Source organism: Aspergillus pseudoviridinutans (genome assembly GCF_018340605.1).
Source record: "Aspergillus pseudoviridinutans IFM 55266 DNA, scaffold_5, whole genome shotgun sequence".
Classification (NCBI taxonomy): Eukaryota; Fungi; Ascomycota; class Eurotiomycetes; order Eurotiales; family Aspergillaceae; genus Aspergillus; species Aspergillus pseudoviridinutans.
In genome coordinates this window covers 133,905-152,165 of record NW_025091285.1, presented here as the reverse complement: position 1 = coordinate 152,165, position 18,261 = coordinate 133,905, and the positions used below count along the sequence as shown (strand labels likewise).

Here is an 18,261-nt window from a genome sequence, read left to right as displayed (position 1 = left end):
TGGGTCGTTGACATTGTCTGTATGATTTTGTTTTCCAACTGGTTCTATAATGCATGTGTCTCGGTGCTTTTTTCTGCACGTTGCGTCCTTTTCCTATCACTGGATCTCACCTCTCCTTTGCCGGCATGGGCGGACAAKGTACACAATTCGGAAGTCAAGAGGCGGATTTCGCGCAAGAAATTACGGTGATCTGAGATAATTGGCTTCATTTGTTGTCCAGTTCTTCTTGCGAAGGACCCGGAGGCTTCCCGCATTGGTACATCTATCATGTCGCGTTATTGTCTTGGTGACTGCGGATGCTATCTAGATATGTACACCTGCCCCCTTAAATTGATTGTAATCATGACGGGAATGTCTTTTACTGGCCCCTCTGGACTTAATCATGAGACCTTGCTCTTGTCTGATAGTGAACAAAGTCTCACTCGCTGCGTCTATGATACTGATATGTGATAACATTGGCAACAAGGCTGCAGAGCTGCTTTGTCTGGTGTCCGCTCATCAACCCCACCACACTCTCTCAGTTTCCCCCTCAACTCGGCGTTTAGATCAAACAGCATTTCGTCGAGCCGCCATGCCTTCGGGATCAGCTCGGATTCGTTTGTGATTTCCTTTGCAAATGGCAAGGAAATAAGGACTTTTAGATTGTCACAATTTCACAATGGCTTCCACCGCTACTGCAAGCCAAGATGCTTCTGCATACCGGCCACGGAATTATCAGCTTGAGATGCTGGAGGCTAGCATGAAGGAGAATATCATTGTGGCAGTATGTTCCCTCATCGTATACTTAAAGCTTCAGAATGGCAATGATAACAATCCTTTAGATGGATACAGGGAGTGGTAAAACGCATATGTATGTCTGCTTGTGCGGTCCTTGCTGGGCTGTCATTGCTCCCCCTCCCGTGCGGTACCAGGCCTTATTTTGACAGTCAACTGTAGAGCGGTACTACGAATCAAGGCAGAGCTGGACATTTGCCCTCCGGACAAGGTATATTCTCATTGATTCCCAGCGATGGCATTTTCCGCTAGAAATTGTGTTCATCATCCCTTCTTCAGCTCGTCTGGTTCCTGGCCCCGACGGTCGCCCTGTGTATACAACAGCATGAAGTGATCGCGTCCAATTTACCAGCCGTGAGAACACGGACACTTACTGGACTCGACAAAGTCGAATTATGGACCGAGCAGTCGATCTGGGATGCCGTTCTGAATGGTTACCGAGTCATTGTATCGACGCACGCAGTCCTTGCAGATGCCCTTAGCCACGGCTTCGTGAAAATATCTCAGCTGGCTCTGATCATCTTCGATGAAGGTCTGTTCACAATCTGGGCTTCATTCAGTGAAACAATGGCATTGATAGGCAAACTGTAGCGCACCACTGCATGCGAAGGCATGCCGCAAACAAAATCATGCAGGACTTCTATCATCCGACTTTAACGAAATTCGGCCCGGTTGCTGTCCCCCGCATTATGGGCCTAACAGCCAGTCCGGTGGTCAGATCAAATCGCCAGGAGCTCTTGTCAGTGCGGCCAAGCTTTTGCGATGTTTCTGATTGACCTCACTGACTTCCAACCAGAACAGTCGAATCCAACCTCGATGCGGTATGCAGAACACCCCGCGTGCACCGACAAGAGCTTTTGAAGTTCACCCATAGACCGCACTTGCAGCAGATTTGGTACACGCCGACTGATCCTACGGGGTTCAAGGGCGCAAGTCAGACCTTAAGGGCCCTCTACCATGCCTGGGAAACCTTGGACATCGAGGACGACCCCTATATAAAGCGGCTCAGAAAAAGTCCCCTTGACGACAAAGCTCTGCAAAAAGCGCTCATGACGGGCAAAACGTATTGTCGGGAGCAGTTGAAAAGGTTCGTCGATCGCTGTCGCCATATCTTCGAGGAACTCGGAGAATGGGCTGCCGAGTACTACGTCTGCGCGTCCATCAAACAGCTCAGAGATCGCGTCTGCGACTCGTATTTGAGCGGCGACTGGGACGAGGCCGAGAAAGCGTACCTAGTAGACTTTCTCTCGAAAATCCCTGCTTCAGAAATCCAACTTGCATTGAACGATCCGGATAGCTTTCGCATCTCTCCGAAGCTTGAGTCTCTTCTCAACATCCTGGACTCACTGGATGAGCCGGAGTTCTCCGGACTGATCTTTGTCAAGCAGAGGGCAACAGTCAGCGCCATGACTGGTCTTCTTTCAGTGCACCCTTCGACGCGCGAACGGTTCAGATGTGCTGCCTACGTCGGCTGGTCCAACGGCAGCGCCAGCAAGGACATTCTCGGCGATCTCTTGAACATGCAGCTGCAGCGCGATACACTTGATGATTTCCGCAGCGGCCGCAAGAACCTCATCATAGCCACGGACGTCCTCGAAGAAGGCATTGACATCAGTGCCTGCAGCGTCGTCGTGTGCTATGACAAGCCGCCCAACCTGAAGTCCTTCGTCCAGCGCCGTGGGCGGGCAAGGCGGAAGCAGTCGACCTTTGCAATCATGTTCCCGACAGATGATGCTTCTGCTGATGTTTCCAAGTGGCAAGATCTCGAACAGGCCATGATAGAGGCCTATCAGGATGATGAGCGACAGCTGCAAAGCGCCTCTGCATTGGAGAGTCTGGATGAGAAGGTCACAGACCGACTTACTGTCGAGTCTACGAGGTATGCTTCCTTTCACTCCCAAGTTCCTTGAAGCTTCCTAATAATGATATCTTATTACAGCGCTGTTCTTACCGCTGACATGGCCATGGCACACCTGCACCACTTCTGCGCTGTATTGCCTTCACAGCCATACGTGGACATGCGGCCCGTGTTCTCGTTCGAAACGAATGAGAATGGGCTTCTAAAGGGAACGGTAATCCTGCCCAGTTGCGTGCATCCGAAGGTCCGCCGAACTGAGGGTAGGAGATGGTGGTGCACAGAAAGAGCAGCGATGAAAGAGACTGCCTTCCAAGCTTATAAAGCTCTGTACGAGTTTGGCCTCGTCAACGATCACCTTCTGCCGTTGGCGAAAAAGCCAGAGCTAAAGTCGCTTGACTTGGGAGCTGTGCCCTCCATACTGGAGACGTCAGAACAATATGATCCATGGATTGAATGGGCCTACTCATGGTCGTCGCCCGATATCCATCAAAGTCGGATCGTGGTGAGACCGAATGAAGGGAGAGGCGAACAGCTGTATATGCGGTTGATGGGACCTACGCACTTACCGTCCCTCTCACCGATGACTCTGTATTGGGACAATTCGACCACGTTTACCGTGACCTTTGACGCAGCAGAACGGGTTCCGCTCGTACCCTTGAGCAGTATCGAAGACATGAGAGCGACCACGGCACTCTATCTCAAGGCGACCAGCTCTCGGGCCTGCAGCTCCGAGCGAGATTTTACGGCACTGTTCGCGCCCGATCTGCATCATACGGAGCTGAAGGCCTGGCTGAATGTATATGAGGGATGTGACCCGGCCTTGGAAGTCTACTCGCGTGGCCACAACCCAGTGCTCATGGGCGTGGTTCGGGATCATTCGCGTTACGGAGAACCAGTTTTGTTCAGGAGATGGCTTGTCTCCGACCAGAACCCATCATCTTCGGTCGTCGAGTTGGAATGCGATCCCTTTCCGCGGAGACGCAATCTCCTGCATCGGCAGACACTGGCTAATAGGCAGGTGGATGTCGATGAAGAAATCCCCGAGTCTGCAGCCACGGGCCGCATTATCCCTGCAGATGCGTGCACCATCGACAGGCTTCCGTTCACCATGGCTATATTCGGCCTATTCATCTCCGTTATTGTGGAGCGATTGGAGATCGAACTGATCGCTACCAGACTCAGAGAAACGATACTGAGAGATGTCGGCTTTACGAGCACTGATCACATCATTACCGCAATCACTGCGCCTGTCGCTCAAGCATTGACCAATTACCAGCGATACGAGTTCCTAGGTGATTCGATCCTCAAATTCTCTGTTTCTTGCCAGTTGTTCTTTCAGCACCCGAACTGGCACGAAGGGTATCTGTCCGAGGGCCGGGACATGATCGTGCAGAATCCTCGCCTTGCCAAAGCCGCGCTTGACACCGGACTCGACGCCTACATCATCACCAAGAGGTTCACGCCGCGGAAATGGTCCGCTCCGCTGATCTCGGAAAAGCTGGAGCGTGTGCCAGCCAAGCGCCAGATGTCGACGAAAGTGCTGGCGGATGTGGTAGAGGCGCTGATCGGAGCAGCATACATGGACGGCAGCCACGCAACCGCACAGGCATGCATCCGCCGTCTCCTGCCCGAGATCAACCTCCACGCTGTAGACACTCGAACCGCAACCCGGAGTGTGGCTCCCGAGAGCGCACGGCATACGATGAACGATCGACTGAAACAGCACATCGGCTACGCATTCGAAGACGAGTCCCTCCTCGTCGAGGCCCTCACCCACCCGTCCTGCGACTACGACTCAACAACTCAGTCCTACCAGCGCCTTGAATTCCTCGGCGACGCCGTCCTCGACATGGTCATCGTATCCGCGATCTTCAACCACCCCATCCAACGCCCGCAAGGCGACATGACGAAGATCAAGCACGCCGTCGTAAACGCGAACCTCCTCGCCTTCCTCTGCATGGAATTCGCCATCCCCGAAGAGAAACTCGACGTCGCGCAGACATCCAAGACATCATTCGCCGTGACGTCCTCCCAGGAATCCGTCGAGCTCTGGCGCTTCATGCGCTACCGCGGTCAAGACCTCAACACCGCCCGCGACGCCTCACTCGCCCGCCACCGCGCCCTCCGAGACGAGATCGCCTCGTCCCTGCTGCATGCCCCGCAGTACCCCTGGCAGGCCCTCTCCCGGCTCAACGCGGACAAGTTCTTCTCGGATATCGTCGAGAGCGTCCTCGGCGCCATTTTCGTCGATTCTGGGGGCGACCTTGCGCCCTGTGAGGTCTTCGTCGAGCGGATCGGGCTGATGGCCTATCTGCGTCGGATACTGGACCATGGGATTGACGTTACGCATCCGAGGAGCGTGGCGCAGCAGTTGGCTAAGAGTAATATTCAGTTTGTGGCGCAGCGGGTTCTCGACGAGGAGGGAGGTGCGAGCTACAAGTGCTCCGTTCGGATTGAGCAGGTGGAGGTGTTTGTTGTGACGGGGTGCTTGACGGCTGAAGAGGCGGAGGTGACCGCTGCGGTTGAGGCGATTACATTACTGACACAGAGGGCGCAGGAGGGTTCTACACCGTTGAACACGAGCTGAAGTCCCAGTAGACGGAATTTCTGCGGAGATTGTGAAATGTATAAACCAGAATGAGTGAATGCCATTTGATGATGCGACGCCCAAAGAATACCCTATGCTATAGTGACCGTAGGTATAGATATAACTGAAGAATGCAAGTCACCCGCTCATCCTTTCCTCTTGTTCCTCTTTGCCCGTCCGCGGCCTGACTTGCCGCCGCTACTGGCCCCCGGAGTCTCCTGCTCCTGTGGCTGCTGATCAGCTTCATCCTGAGACTCCACCCCTGAACTCCGTGCTTCAACTTGCTCATCCTCGCTCGATGCGACCAGAACCGCCTCGTCCGTCGCGTCACCTGCCGAGTGCGAATCCGAGTCCGGCTTCGTGACCGATTCCCACGCTCCGTCCGCCGATTGGGCCTGATTCCGGATCCCGGCGAGCATCTTCTTCGCCTCGCTCTCTTCCCCGTTCCATGCCCCACAGCTTCCGCACCGCCAGCGGCCGAGCTCTTCCAGCGTCTTGACGCCCGGCGGGGCTTGCCCGTTGACGAGTCGGCAGGTGGCGCAGATCAACGCAATCCGGTTCTTTGGTTGTGTCTCGTCCTCGCCGAGTAGGACATCTAGCAACCGGTCGTACCAGTGTGAGTGCTCGACATACTGCGGGGCGCTTGGAAACGCGTTGGGTGCAAAGCCGGGCTCGTCGAATGCAGGAGGGGGCGGTGGATGGATGTTCTCCGGTTGTGGCTGTCCTTGAATCGGGTATGGTGGCGGAGACTGAGGCTGGCCGGGAGAAGACACTGGCGATTGAGCCGGAGTTGGTCTTCGAATGTTCGCGGTCGGTGGGGGAGGAAGCCCGGTTCTCATAACGGGTTGTTGCGGGGTAGAAGGCTGCTTGCGTTTGGCGTCTGTCTTACGTTTCTCGTCGCCGCCCTTGGGACGCGACGGCTTGGGCGACTCTCCGCCATACTTTTCCAGCAGCTGTTGAGTCGAGTTGTATTTTGTTGCGACCTTGAGCTTCTCGATTGTCTCCTCCCGCTGTTTCTGTAGATCATCGAGGTGTCGCTGGGTCTTGCTGATGCGGTAGTCGAAGAACTTGCTAGCTACGGCTCGGACAGCGTAGATCCTGCTCAAGTCAGACGTCATACAAGGACTCGAGGTTCTCGTGGGAGATTTTCGTACAGAACTGGGCCCCCAACGATGGCAGCGTATTCCGTTACACCCCAATTCTGCCAGCCGAGGACGAGAGCTAGGATAATCGAGTAAAGGAGGTATGCGAAAGTGGTGTAAAGAGTCCAGAGAGCCTTGAATCGACGGGCATGCTGGCGGTGAAGGTCAAGTCGGTTCGTTGTCTGTGTTATCTTTGTGGAAAGGGTTGAGAGGGCTTTTTCGAAGGATGCTGGAGAATTGTCTTCGCCCTGCAATCGTGCAATAGTCGTCAGTGCTCCGTCACTGCGCATCAAGGAGGAGACACGGATAACGTACCTTCCAGGGCCACAGGGACACCATGACTGGCGGTTCCTGTCTCGAAAGAAGGGAGCAGTATCGATAGAAGTCGCAGGATACTACCGCAAAGTCATTCTGCGGCAGAAAGAGGGAGGAGACCTCGAATTCCAAGGAAATTCAAAGGTAGAGGGTGATGGATGAGGAAGAAGGTCTGCGTGTGTTTAGAGTGGAGGCTTGACAGGCTGCAATGACGACGGAGAGGAAGTTGATCAGCAGCTTCAGCACGGACCACCCCGTCGAACTGCTGTCCATTCCTCCCAACTGTCAACACTGCCTGCCATTTTGAGCTGGATTTGATATTACGATCTGTCTCCTGAGCCAGAGTATTTATGCGCGGTGCATAGTTTGCCAATGTGTCTTGAGGTTTGAGGTTAAGACTTTGAGCCAGAAGGTTAGGTTCACATACTCGGCATCGAGCGACTACAGGTACGCTGTATCGTGAAGTTGAAGAGACATCTCAAATGAAGACCAATGGCTTTTTGTTCCTATTCAGATTTTTGAGCACTCCACTAGCTGAAGTATCTCTGATAACGGACCCGGTGGAAATCTCGTTGGTCCGGAGCATATAAAGAAACGAGCGCAACATGAAACGTCTAAACTCTGCAAACAAATGCTTCCTAGTACTACAGTGGTATGAGATTATTTTGACATACAAGAGTAAGCTCATCTTGGCTTCGCCAGTCTATAGTAATGTACTGGTTACTAGACTCCAGCACCACGGTGAGGTGTGAGCTTATCGCTGGAGGCCTGGAGGCCATCAGAGATGACGACCAGGCACCTACTTGCGCAGGACTTTTGTCCATAAATTAGTGTAGATGACACATTGCTCAGCGCCATCAAAGGTAATCAGGGCATATTGCAGCGCCTTCAAATATAATCAGGGCAAATTGCAGCGCCTTCGACACTTCTGCAGTGCCTGCCTCAGCCGCTCAAACATCATGGAAAACGACAGGCTCTTAGCCTGACGCTTGAGCAACCTCTGTGTTCGTCCTTGTTTTCAGCAGAGAGTGCGTAGTGGAGGTCGAACTGAGAGAAAGCCTTGTAATATCAAACTCCTGCAGTGAAAAAGTCGTTATCGTCATCGTCAGATGGCTCTGCCATCCATCTGTCTATGACTTCTTTGTTATAGGTCTCTAACTTGTCGACATCGTCTTCTGGGTCTGGGTCCTCTGCGGCCGCAGACAAGGCCACGATCTGAGTCAACTTCCACGACATTTGTAACAGCGTGAAACTGGGCAGGGGGTGAGTGACTGGGTCGCTCGTCTTCAGGAAGAACGTGTCTCCAGATTGAATCCGATGGCCTTCAAAAGTGTAGGAAAATCTGCCCTCAGACTGATCGAGACCCGCGGTCGATAACGGACGTCTTGAAAGATCCACCTTGTCCGTCGGCCCATGGGGCTCGCGAGGCAACCAGTGGAATTTGTACTCCATTTCCCGACCGTCGGAAGACACACGAAGTGGTTTGAACGCACAATATCCGTCCGCCCAGTCCCCATGTACATTGGGGGAGAGACATGTGAGATTTTCTGGGATGCCGTCGGTTGGTTGGTCGGGGTTTGGGAAGATCGCGTTCTTCCATTGGAGGACATCCTCATTGTCAAAGAACAGTGACAACAACTTCCAAAGGTCAGGTATAGACCTTGTGAGATCTGTAGGCTTCTTTTTCTTTAACAAGCAATGGGGGAATATAGGACAAGCTTGGACTCTCTGACGTCCAGTGACTACGCACTTGCCTCCATCGCGTTCTTTAGCGATTTTTCTAGGTGATCTGGAACGGGGAACATCATCAGAGAGGTCCGATCCTCGTGATGAAGATGAACATGATGAGCTAGGATCTTCCGGTGGGTTCTGACGCCACATGCGGGGAAGCGCATAGAATGTGTCGGATAACAGTTCGCATATGCGTGGTGCCGCTCGAGCTTCTTGGACGAAAGTCCGTAATGCTGATAGGTCCGCTACTTGGAGGCAGGCCCAAAACGATGCGGGTACTGCCTGCGTCTCAAGTGCCTGACCAAGTTCCAGCAAAAGAGCTTCCCTGTCATCTGAAGGGGCATCTGCTGGTAGCGGAGAACCATTGTATATCACTGTGGTCGAACGTTGTCTCGCAGGGGATAATTGAGCTGGAGCATTGTCGACATCCATTTGGGTCGAGTKGGTAGACATAGTTCTGTTCCGCACAAAGTTAGAGCTAAGAACGAGAAGTAGATCCTTACCTAGAGAAGGAAGGCTGATAAGACCAAGTCGTAGGTAAGGAGTATTCCGTAAAAGGCAAAGAATGTTTCTCGTTGGCTAAAGAGGATAGATTTTGTGGAGTGGCAGAATAGAATTAGGTATAGATCCTTGTGGGAGTGTGTACCGCGCTAATCCCAAAGCAGACCGAACCCTAATCAATTCAGCTAGGGCAATTCGCAAAATGCCTGAGGTATCTGCAATCATTTGAAGCCAAGGAAGGGGTGTGATACCCATCCCGAGTCACTTGGTGTGCAACACATACCCTCAAATGACTTGCCCAGTGTTGTTGGCCTTGTTCTTAATTGATCTGATGAGAAGTACTTTGTCCTAGAAAATAACATGTATAAGAAAGTTCGCCAGTGCAGCGAACTTTCTTATAGATGACATTATGTATCTTGAATGAGATTTCTCTACGGAGTGCCTCTCTACGGATACAATACAGTATGGATATGAACACTGTAATTCATAAGAACAGCGGTTAATACATATCGACAAAAGCATCACTGCTAAGCCACAATCTCCCGGGGGAAACGACTGACTAGCTTTGTAGTCGCGCATAGGATGCATCGAAGATCTGCACAGCACAGATACCGAATAGAGAGAGGGCTAATTAACGCCCCAAACAAACCACAGAAGAAAATCATCAAATGCATGCAGAGCTATCATTGCCCAACGACATGACATGACATGCTTTTCATCAATCAGTGACACGTGATATGGACGTATTCCGTAGCTGGGTATATGGGAGGCAAAATCAATCAAAATGACAAACAAGAAATCTAGAGAAAGATGGAAAACTCTCTCGAACTTCTGGACCCCTTGTGAAAACAAACCTACAACACTTCCGCCCATGCTTGATGACGACAACTGACAATTCCACAGATGAGACCCGTCGGAACGAGTTGCTGAGGTAAGGTGCCGATGGTGATGCGATGAGACGATAAAAGGACAGGGAAAAAATTGTAGAAGGTCAGAGTTCCCCATGGCGTTTGAACCAGCCTCCCAACTCCCAATGGCCGGGCTGGTAGGTGGCTGCATTACGGATGTCATGGTTCTGAAGTCCGTCAAAGAGAACAMCCAACCGGTTGAAGTTGATGGGTTTCATGATCCACCCGTCAAAGCCGGCTTCAATGTACAGTTGTGCGTCTTTTTCAAGGAGCGATGCTGAGACGGCGAAGACGGGTACGCGGCCATTCTTGCTGGCTTTGTCAGACAGCGGGACTTCTAGTTCTCGCTCGAACTGGCGGATCATTCGGGTGGACTCTATGCCGTCGACAATTGGCATCTGACTGGGTTAGCATGGCTTGAATGCCTACCGAGGAAAAGAAGTTAATTACCTGAATATCCATCAGGACAACGTCGATCTTCGCAGAATCACCGCGAAAGGAGCTCGCACATTCTTCGCCATTTGCTGTGAGGATGACAGCGTGCCCGAGTTTACCTAGTCGTTTCTGCACGATCTTGCTGTTAATAGGGTCGTCCTCGGCAACGAGAACGTGCAGAGTAGTCGGCTCAGCATTGGGGGCAGGTGCTGAGGATAGTTCCGCCGTGCTTGGCAAGCTGGGCAAAGCTTTGGCCGGCGGTGAGGGTGGCCGCTCCACGTCTTCTGGCGGAATGCGTATCGCTGTCATTGGAACTCCAGAGTCGGTAACAGGTTCCTGGCCAGGCGGAGGCGGGGAGACAGGAGGCATCGTCGTGCGTGCCGTGCTCGGAAAGGGGCAAGCTTGTGTCACCGGCCACTGTTGTGGACTCCATTTGTCCTTCAGGTTTGGAAGAGATTGGCTAGACGTTGCATGACTGTTGTCCGCGCTGCCCTGCGTAAGTTCCACCGGCCTGGGACCTCTCCGCTCAGATCCTTCGCTGGTTGTTCGTTGTAGCAGAGGGGACTCCTGCATGGCACTAATCAATCGATCGGCTTCGCTCCTGTTACTTCTGCCGCTGCGAGAGCTATTGTAACTGCCCCTGCTGTGATCGCTGCCCGTACTACGCCTGCGCCCGCCGCTTAAAATGGACTTGCTGTCGACAAGCATGAACTCTTCTTCCGGCCGAATCGGAACTGCCGGTTCCACGGTTTCGGGTGCAGATGGCTCTTCTGGTTTACCAGATGCCGCGTCGTCCGGAACTGGGAAGTTAAGTGAGATCTTGAAACGGCTGCCCCTACCCTCGTCCGACCGAACACTCAACTGGCCGTGCATGTTGCGAACAATGCGAGCTACCAACGCCAGACCCAAACCCAGTACACGTTTATCCTGACCGCCTGAGTCGGGCGAATGTACCTGGTCTTCCGGATCGAACCAACTACTGTCATCTTCTGCCGAAACTTGCTCAAGTTCTTGGAACAAAGCCTCAAGGGTGCTCTGAGACATTCCTGATCCCGTGTCCAAAACGGTCATTTGGACCAGCACGCAACCCGGCCGCGCCTGCTCGGAAGAGCGCCAAATCTCCGTGATCACGCTGCCTGCGGTTGTATGCCGAATCGCATTTGAAATGAGATTGGTGAACACCTGACGAACACGACGTTGGTCGCCAATGACCGCTGCGGGAAGTCCAGGGTGCGCTACCACTTTATAGTCAATCTTCTTACGCTTGGCCTCTCCTTCAAACATATCAGTTGCTTCTCGGAAAGTCACTAGAAGGTCGAATATTTCGTCTTTGATGAGTTTCTGACCCTTTTCGGTGTTTGTCAGATCCAGAAGGTCGTTGATGACATAGATCAGAGATTTGGATGCAGAGTAGGACTTCGTAAGGTTGTCGCGGGTCTCCGTGTCTAAGGAGCCTTCCAAAGCAATCTCCAGATAGTTGATAACAGCATTCAGTGGCGTGCGAACTTCATGGGCTGAGTTTGCGAGCAGGAGCCGCGTCAACTGCGAGTTCTCCATTGCGGCTTCCTTTTGTCGCCACACTTTAATGAACTTGCCATAAACGAGACACAACACAGCTGCCGTCTCAACATCGGACTCGGTCCATTCTCGAGATTGATCGAGGACTGTTTCTCGCCAGGTTTGAAAACTTCTGCGCGGTTCCAGATGGCCATTTTGTGGTTTCTTGTCATATGGGTTTCCGGCCCATTTGATCTCCGTAAGATGTCCTCGACGGAAGAAGACCATGAAATCGGTGCCACCGGGCGACAAAGGCACATAGAGCATGCCGGATACGTGCTTGAATCCAGGCGGATAAAAGAGATCTGGAAAGTCTTTGGTGATGTGATGTGAAGCAACCACAGAATTCATCCGTCGCATCCTGAGGTATTCCAGTAGGGCCAAGATTTCCTGCGAGTGCGTCATCTTTCCCAGAAGCTTCGTCTCATCACGGATTGAGAGAGCACCATAGTCGGCGTCAAAGAGTTTGAGCAGATCGTCCGAAGTAGCGATGATATATCCCGAGGGATTTTGGTCGGTCGGGACGGTATTGATCAGTTTGCGGGCTTGGAGCCGTGATGCGTAAGACAGACGTTCGATATTCCGCGACACAGTGTCGCCAATCAACCGGCACATTTTTCGAACCGGAAAGGAGACTCTCATGCCGTGAGTCCCGTAGGTGTGACATGAGATGAGACCCCACAGCTCGTTGAAGCCACTGATACTGATCGACATCGAAGCACGTACCCCCATATTTGCCAAATATTTGAGGTGAATGGGCGACATTGCACGCAGGTAGGAATGCGTCATGTCTACAGGAGTTTGCAAGTCCTCCAGAGTCCGGCAGACCAATCGCGACGTGACCTGATCGCGATCATACAGCAAGCGGACTTTGTTGATTCGATACAAGTCGCGCGCTTGCTTTGGAATATCAGAGGCTGGAAAGCAGAGTCCTTTGTACAAGTCGACGCTCGCTTTGGGATCAACCAGTTCAGCAACAACAGTTCCGTTCCAGTCGGTATCGAACTGATAGATCAGAACACGATGAAAACCGGTCAATTCTTTCACCAAACCAGTGGCCGTGTTTAACAAGGATTCCAACGACTTGGCACGACCCAATTGATCTTGGATTTGAGATAAAATGCTAAACACTTCCATTGCAGCGGCCTCGCCTCGTCTCCGACGCGCGTTTCGTAGCACTCGCAGGGGTTGACTGATATTGACAGTGCTGTGCTCGAGTTGTTCTGGCGTCGGTTCGACTCCAAGAGTATCGGTCGGTGTCACCGGGGTAGTCAGACCAGAAACACTCAAGGGATTGATCCGGTCGTCCTCCAATTCAAACTCGCAGATGACCAAATTTGAGTCGGCTGGGCTGAGATGGGCGGCGCACCAGAATCGCCGAGGTTTACCAGAAGGGAGCTTCACAGACAAAAGGAAAACCTCGGGGCCATCGACGGAAGGATTGTATCCATCCTCGCGGACGAAATCAAGATGATCCAATAGATTCTCTGTCTGATCTTCATCCAAAATGTCACAGAAGTTTGGTAGTGCAAAGAGACCCTTGGGTGAATATCCAAGGATGACCTCAGAATTCTCGCTGGCTACGCGGACCGCGAACTTCCCGTCACTTTCCTCCCGCAGCACAATCAAACACCCAAAACTCTGCACTGCACCGGGGATGTGAATCGGTTCGTCTTCGCATGCTTGATACGAGTCATTGGCTCTTCCAGTGATGACCATATGACCACCATCGGTCACTACATGACGAAATCGGGCAGTAACAAGACCGTGGTCGGGATCGACTTCTGGATCCTGGGTCTTGGTCAGAGCAGAACCCGGAACCGGCGCGTGACTGAGGCCGTGAGGATCGGGCGATGAACGTGCAGCATCCGGTGCTGGCGGGGAGGGCTCAGTAGCGGTAGAATCGCCTGTACTTGTTTTCGTTTGCGTTCGCATCTTATCCCAGGTCTCGGCATCGATGATAGACCATTCTCGCGCTCCGGTGGCGGGTGAGCTCAAACTACTCTGCGTCTGCTGTTCCGACTGAGAGACCGTTGACGGATCAACGGAGACGACCGACCGGATCGGGTACACTCGGTCTGCGCTCTCGAAGCTTGTGGTACGCCCCGGGCCTGAGTTCGTTGTGTGAGTGACGGCGCCTTCCTCTCCTACAGCTCCTGGCGTTGTTTCGGCGGGGTCCCCATCAGTCTTCTGCCTCGTCGGAGAGGAGGCGTTGGCTCTCGACGCCATGCTGGACGACAACTCAAAAACGAAACGCGGCGACCGACGTGACTATACCATCATTTGGCGAATGGGTTGGTTTGGTTGGCAAGACCCCAATCACGTCGAACTCGGTTTCACATCCACTTCGTGAATCCAGAGCGGTTCCTGCACCTAGTCACAGTATCTGCCTTTGAGACTAATCTGGCACGAAAAGCAGCCAGAAAATGCCGATGCGGTGGATGCCGGGAGCGAATTGTGGAAAGGGTAAGAAAAATCGCAGTCGTAGGCCCGGCTGAATGCGGGGCAGGTGGGAGAAGCTCTGAACATGACAGAAAGAAACAGTTAGCGACGGTTAACAGAGTAGGTGGGTGAGATAGCCGTACCAATACGAACAAGATCCGAGTAGAGGCATATATTGTACGACGCAACCAAAAACTTCAAAGAGGGCTCCAATGCGTTGCGTATTGCGGGCAACTGCCCCAGTGTCCCTCCATCGAACCAAGCTGATGGGATTGCTTAGTCGATACACATTCGCAGTGGCAGATGGACTAATGAAAACCCATAGTCATGAAAATCAAGGTCATAGCACTCCGTATGGAGCTGAATTCTGTTGCCAACTTGCCAGGACCCATTGTCCGTACGACAGTTGAGAGTGGAGAGATCCCACTTTTAGCAGCTCCATCTCATCTAAATTCTCGGACCCGCGGAGCTCGGCTATCCAATGATCGCGCTGGAGCCTTCCTCTGGCGGTCAATGCCTGAGGCGCCACTTTTGCCTAGACTCGATCTCGCCAATTACATTCTATGAATAACGCCTCGGTAGCCAGGTAGAGACGTGCCTGAGGTGTCTGCCATCTATCCCCGAGCGAGATTCGAAGCCAAGAAAGGGGTCTGATGAGCGCCTCAGGCGCCCCTTGAGTCACTTGGGGCGCAGCACTCCCAGCAAATGACTCGTTCCTGCGTCGTTGCCCTGCATCTCAACTTGACTCCTACATTCTCCTGCAGATACTCCGTCCTATAAGCAGTATGCATCATCGAAATCGCCAGTGCGGCAAACTTTCTTACGGATGACATCATGTATCCGGGCGGAACTTCTACGTTCCTTTCTAGGGATACACTAACGGACATGAGACACTGGGATTGATAAGAACGGCGCCAAAGACATATAGATGATAGTCATTGCTAAGCCACAGTCTCGCAGCCACTAGACTAGCCTTTGTCTATATTTAATACTGAACGCCAAATCAACCCGTTGACTTCGCCTCCCCATACGCCGACTCCCGCTGCAATCGCGCCGCTTGGTCCTGCACCGGCCGAGCATCCATGTACGTCCGCATCTCGATCGCGACAAACCCTCCCTTACTCTCGTCATCGCCGTCAGACTGAGAGCCTGCCCTCTCCAGCTCGAGAACGTTAAACTCTCTCACCCGCACCTCGAACTCATCCGGGTCATTACGGAAGACGGTGCCGCTCGTCGCCTCGAACATCACCGTCCGGGTCCCGGTACCGTTCCCCGTATCCGGTCGTGCGATATCCCACGCCTTGTGTACGTCGTGGTGGAAGTACTGGATATGTCGCTGGCGGACGTTCAGGAGGCCGACTACGTCTGTGCCTCTGTTTGGAGGACCGCTGCCGGCGAAGACTCGGGCGTCGGGGTGGATGAAGGGGGAGACGGGGTTTGCGTTTGGATCGAGGGAGTCCAGGGCTGGGAGGAAGTGTTTGAGGAACTGGAGGCCTGGGGGTGCGGTCGAGGGGATTGACTCGTAGGGTCCTTCGTGGGTGTAGACTTGCTGCATGATTGATGTAGGTTGGTCGTAGGGTTGGTCGTAGGGTTTGTCTAGTTACTGACAAGGTGTGTAGATGTGGTGGCTACGGAGTGCCACCACTGTGGCGTTGCAAAGTTGCATCACGGCTCTACGGTAGGTGACCGCAGGAACAAAATAACGTGTTCATGAATTATGGGTACAGGACCCGTATCTGGCTCATATCTACAAAGTTGGCAACGATATACAGTAAGATACATCTGCGAGGCAATGTACGTGATGTGCCAAGGGTATGCTTCCCAAGTCGTGTCCAAATCTTTTCACAGACTGTGCAGTGGACAGTACAATAGATGGTACAAGATGAGGAATTATGGCTGGAAGTGTGCAGGTGCGTATTTGCCGAAATCGTACATGACGGCCAAGCTCGACGGCCAAGATCGACGGCAAAGCTTCATACCAATGGAATCGGCCCGGTGCAGGCGACTGCTTGAAGTCTCAGTCGGGCTCAACCAGTAGTGATGGCTGGCGATCGATACCAAAAATCCAGAATCTGGATGTACTGGAAGAGGACACAGTCCTACCCTGATTGCAAGGTTGAGGCACATTTAGTGCGTATTTTCGAATGGTTGATAACATCAAGTGCAGTGCAGTGTCATGGAGGTTGGGTATGTTCAAAGTGTCGACTGTTTCCGTCGTCTCGAACAAGGCTATCAAGTGAGATTGTATCCCATCCGCGTGTAGAGGTTCGTTGATTGACCGGCGCCGCGTGTGTGACATCGCCAGTGATTTGAGATGGGTCGACAAAGGTGGGATACTCGTCGATGTCGGTGGTACTCGAGACCTGAGGAGCATGGACGAGAGAGACTAGCTTCCTCAGTACACCAAATTCGAGCTTGAGCTTGACACTGTATACCGCCGCCTTGATCGTCACCTGAAGGGTGTAGAGACCGAGATACTCCAAGACCAGAAGAGCCACGTCCATAAGCACCATGACAAGGTTGATCGCAATCAACTCGTACATGATCTTGTTCCGGTCCGGTGCTTTGTCCGGCCGCAGCCGAAGCAACCTGACGGTCTCCACGATATAGATTCCAGAAATGAATATTTCCTGGGCTGCGAACCAGGAAACTTGTATTCGCTCCACAACATTGTATCCTTCGATAACGGGCCGAGTGCCGACGTAGACGGTCAGATAGTTGAGAACGGTCGTTGGAATCAGCAGGACGATGGAGTCAATAATGATAAGGTAAAGCACGCGCCGAAGAAGTTTCTGATTCTGTACCACCAGATGAAGTCGAGAGTACAACACAAACGACTGGCCGGGCACCATGAAATAAAAACCAATAGTGGCAATGGAGATGGCGAGGCCAATGGGCCCAACACGGAAGAACTGCAGCAGGTGACCAACAGCATGGGGAATGACCCCAAGTACGGCCGAAAGTAAAAGACTCCAAAAGTAGAGGCCGCTGTAGCGATGGAACGTAAGGAAAATGAGAATCACGAGTTCAATGGCATTGTAAAGAGCGATCGAGTTGAACACCACCACCAAAATGCGAATGGCCAGACTGCGAATCTCAGGGTTGGCCCCCACACCCTCAGGAAGCTCAGTTATGGAGTTCAACATGGTGAGACGAGAGCCGCGTTCGTAAAGAGCGTTGGAACACACGTTGCTGAGAAGGAGCGACGAGAAAAACGACCCGGCTAAGAATGTCACGGCAAATGAGGCGACGATATCGAGGAAAGGGAAAGGTGTTTCGCCAGAATTTCGGATATCACAAGTTGGTTTACAATCGTCAGGTAGAGCGCCATAGTATTTCCAGAGCCACCCTCTTCAGATCGAATCTCGCAATTGTCCTGTTTGTCATAACCAGGTGGCTGATGGCCTTGTTTCGACGATCACTGCTCGCACTTGCATGTCCTGTGGTGACCGATGCCGGAGAAGACTGCAAGTCGAAGAGAGCCCTCAATTGACCAACCGATCGAACTGCCAGGGAAAGATGCCGCGAAGCCTAGGTTTCCTGGCTATGGGAATGGCTTTCCAAATTGCCGAATAACGGGGATAACGCGGTGGCGGCGGGATCCCCTCCTCCGAAGACCGATGAAGAGCGGATGTAGAACAATAAAGGGACACTGGCTGGTGAGGGAAAGAAAATAAATAAGCACAAGGGAATGAATGGAGAAGTTCAGGAAATGAGAAGGAGAAGGAAGTTAAAGGAACGAACGCATGGGCCGCGTGGGGTCTGGGGTTCGAGAGCCAATTTTTTTCGTGCTTTCTCGCCCTTGAGGCGATTCGATCATTTCCCATCGAGACCCGAAAAGTTATGGGGAAGAATGGGATGGCGGGCTGGCACTAAACCTGATAAGGCATAATGAATGCCTTATCAAGCTAGCCTGAGGCAGCAAAAGCCCACATAGCGAGGTCGGTGAATCGTTGAAGAGAACCCCGAATGGCCCGCTATTAACCTGGCGACTGGAAGATGCGATCGAAT

General features: G+C 52.6%; 6 protein-coding genes across 6 annotated transcripts; 1 reads left to right on the top strand and 5 right to left on the bottom strand.

The window, feature by feature from the left end:
* Positions 1-658: 658 nt before the first annotated feature.
* Positions 659-5,219, top strand: Asppvi_007146 (putative RNA helicase/RNAse III; the record flags this gene model as incomplete). The annotated part of the gene is made up of 7 exons (XM_043303039.1): positions 659-763; positions 822-850; positions 937-985; positions 1,054-1,306; positions 1,366-1,513; positions 1,571-2,653; positions 2,714-5,219. The coding sequence occupies 7 exons, from the start codon at positions 659-661 to the stop codon at positions 5,217-5,219; spliced, it is 4,173 nt and encodes a 1,390-aa protein (XP_043158974.1).
* Positions 5,220-5,365: 146 nt separating this feature from the next.
* Asppvi_007145 (uncharacterized protein) lies at positions 5,366-6,700 on the bottom strand (the record flags this gene model as incomplete). Its single annotated transcript, XM_043303038.1, has 3 exons — positions 5,366-6,317; positions 6,374-6,609; positions 6,677-6,700. 3 exons carry the CDS (start codon positions 6,698-6,700, stop codon positions 5,366-5,368), a joined length of 1,212 nt encoding a protein of 403 aa, XP_043158973.1.
* Positions 6,701-7,744: 1,044 nt separating this feature from the next.
* Asppvi_007144 (uncharacterized protein) lies at positions 7,745-8,839 on the bottom strand (the record flags this gene model as incomplete). The annotated part of the gene is made up of 1 exon (XM_043303037.1): positions 7,745-8,839. One exon carries the CDS (start codon positions 8,837-8,839, stop codon positions 7,745-7,747), a length of 1,095 nt encoding a protein of 364 aa, XP_043158972.1.
* A 1,060-nt stretch (positions 8,840-9,899) lies between these two features.
* On the bottom strand, positions 9,900-14,037 carry fphA (putative sensor histidine kinase/response regulator; the record flags this gene model as incomplete). The annotated part of the gene is made up of 2 exons (XM_043303036.1): positions 9,900-10,214; positions 10,267-14,037. 2 exons carry the CDS (start codon positions 14,035-14,037, stop codon positions 9,900-9,902), a joined length of 4,086 nt encoding a protein of 1,361 aa, XP_043158971.1.
* A 1,216-nt stretch (positions 14,038-15,253) lies between these two features.
* On the bottom strand, positions 15,254-15,805 carry Asppvi_007142 (uncharacterized protein; the record flags this gene model as incomplete). The annotated part of the gene is made up of 1 exon (XM_043303035.1): positions 15,254-15,805. The coding sequence occupies one exon, from the start codon at positions 15,803-15,805 to the stop codon at positions 15,254-15,256; it is 552 nt and encodes a 183-aa protein (XP_043158970.1).
* Positions 15,806-16,424: 619 nt separating this feature from the next.
* On the bottom strand, positions 16,425-17,396 carry Asppvi_007141 (uncharacterized protein; the record flags this gene model as incomplete). Its single annotated transcript, XM_043303034.1, has 1 exon — positions 16,425-17,396. One exon carries the CDS (start codon positions 17,394-17,396, stop codon positions 16,425-16,427), a length of 972 nt encoding a protein of 323 aa, XP_043158969.1.
* Between the last annotated feature and the right edge of the window lie 865 nt (positions 17,397-18,261).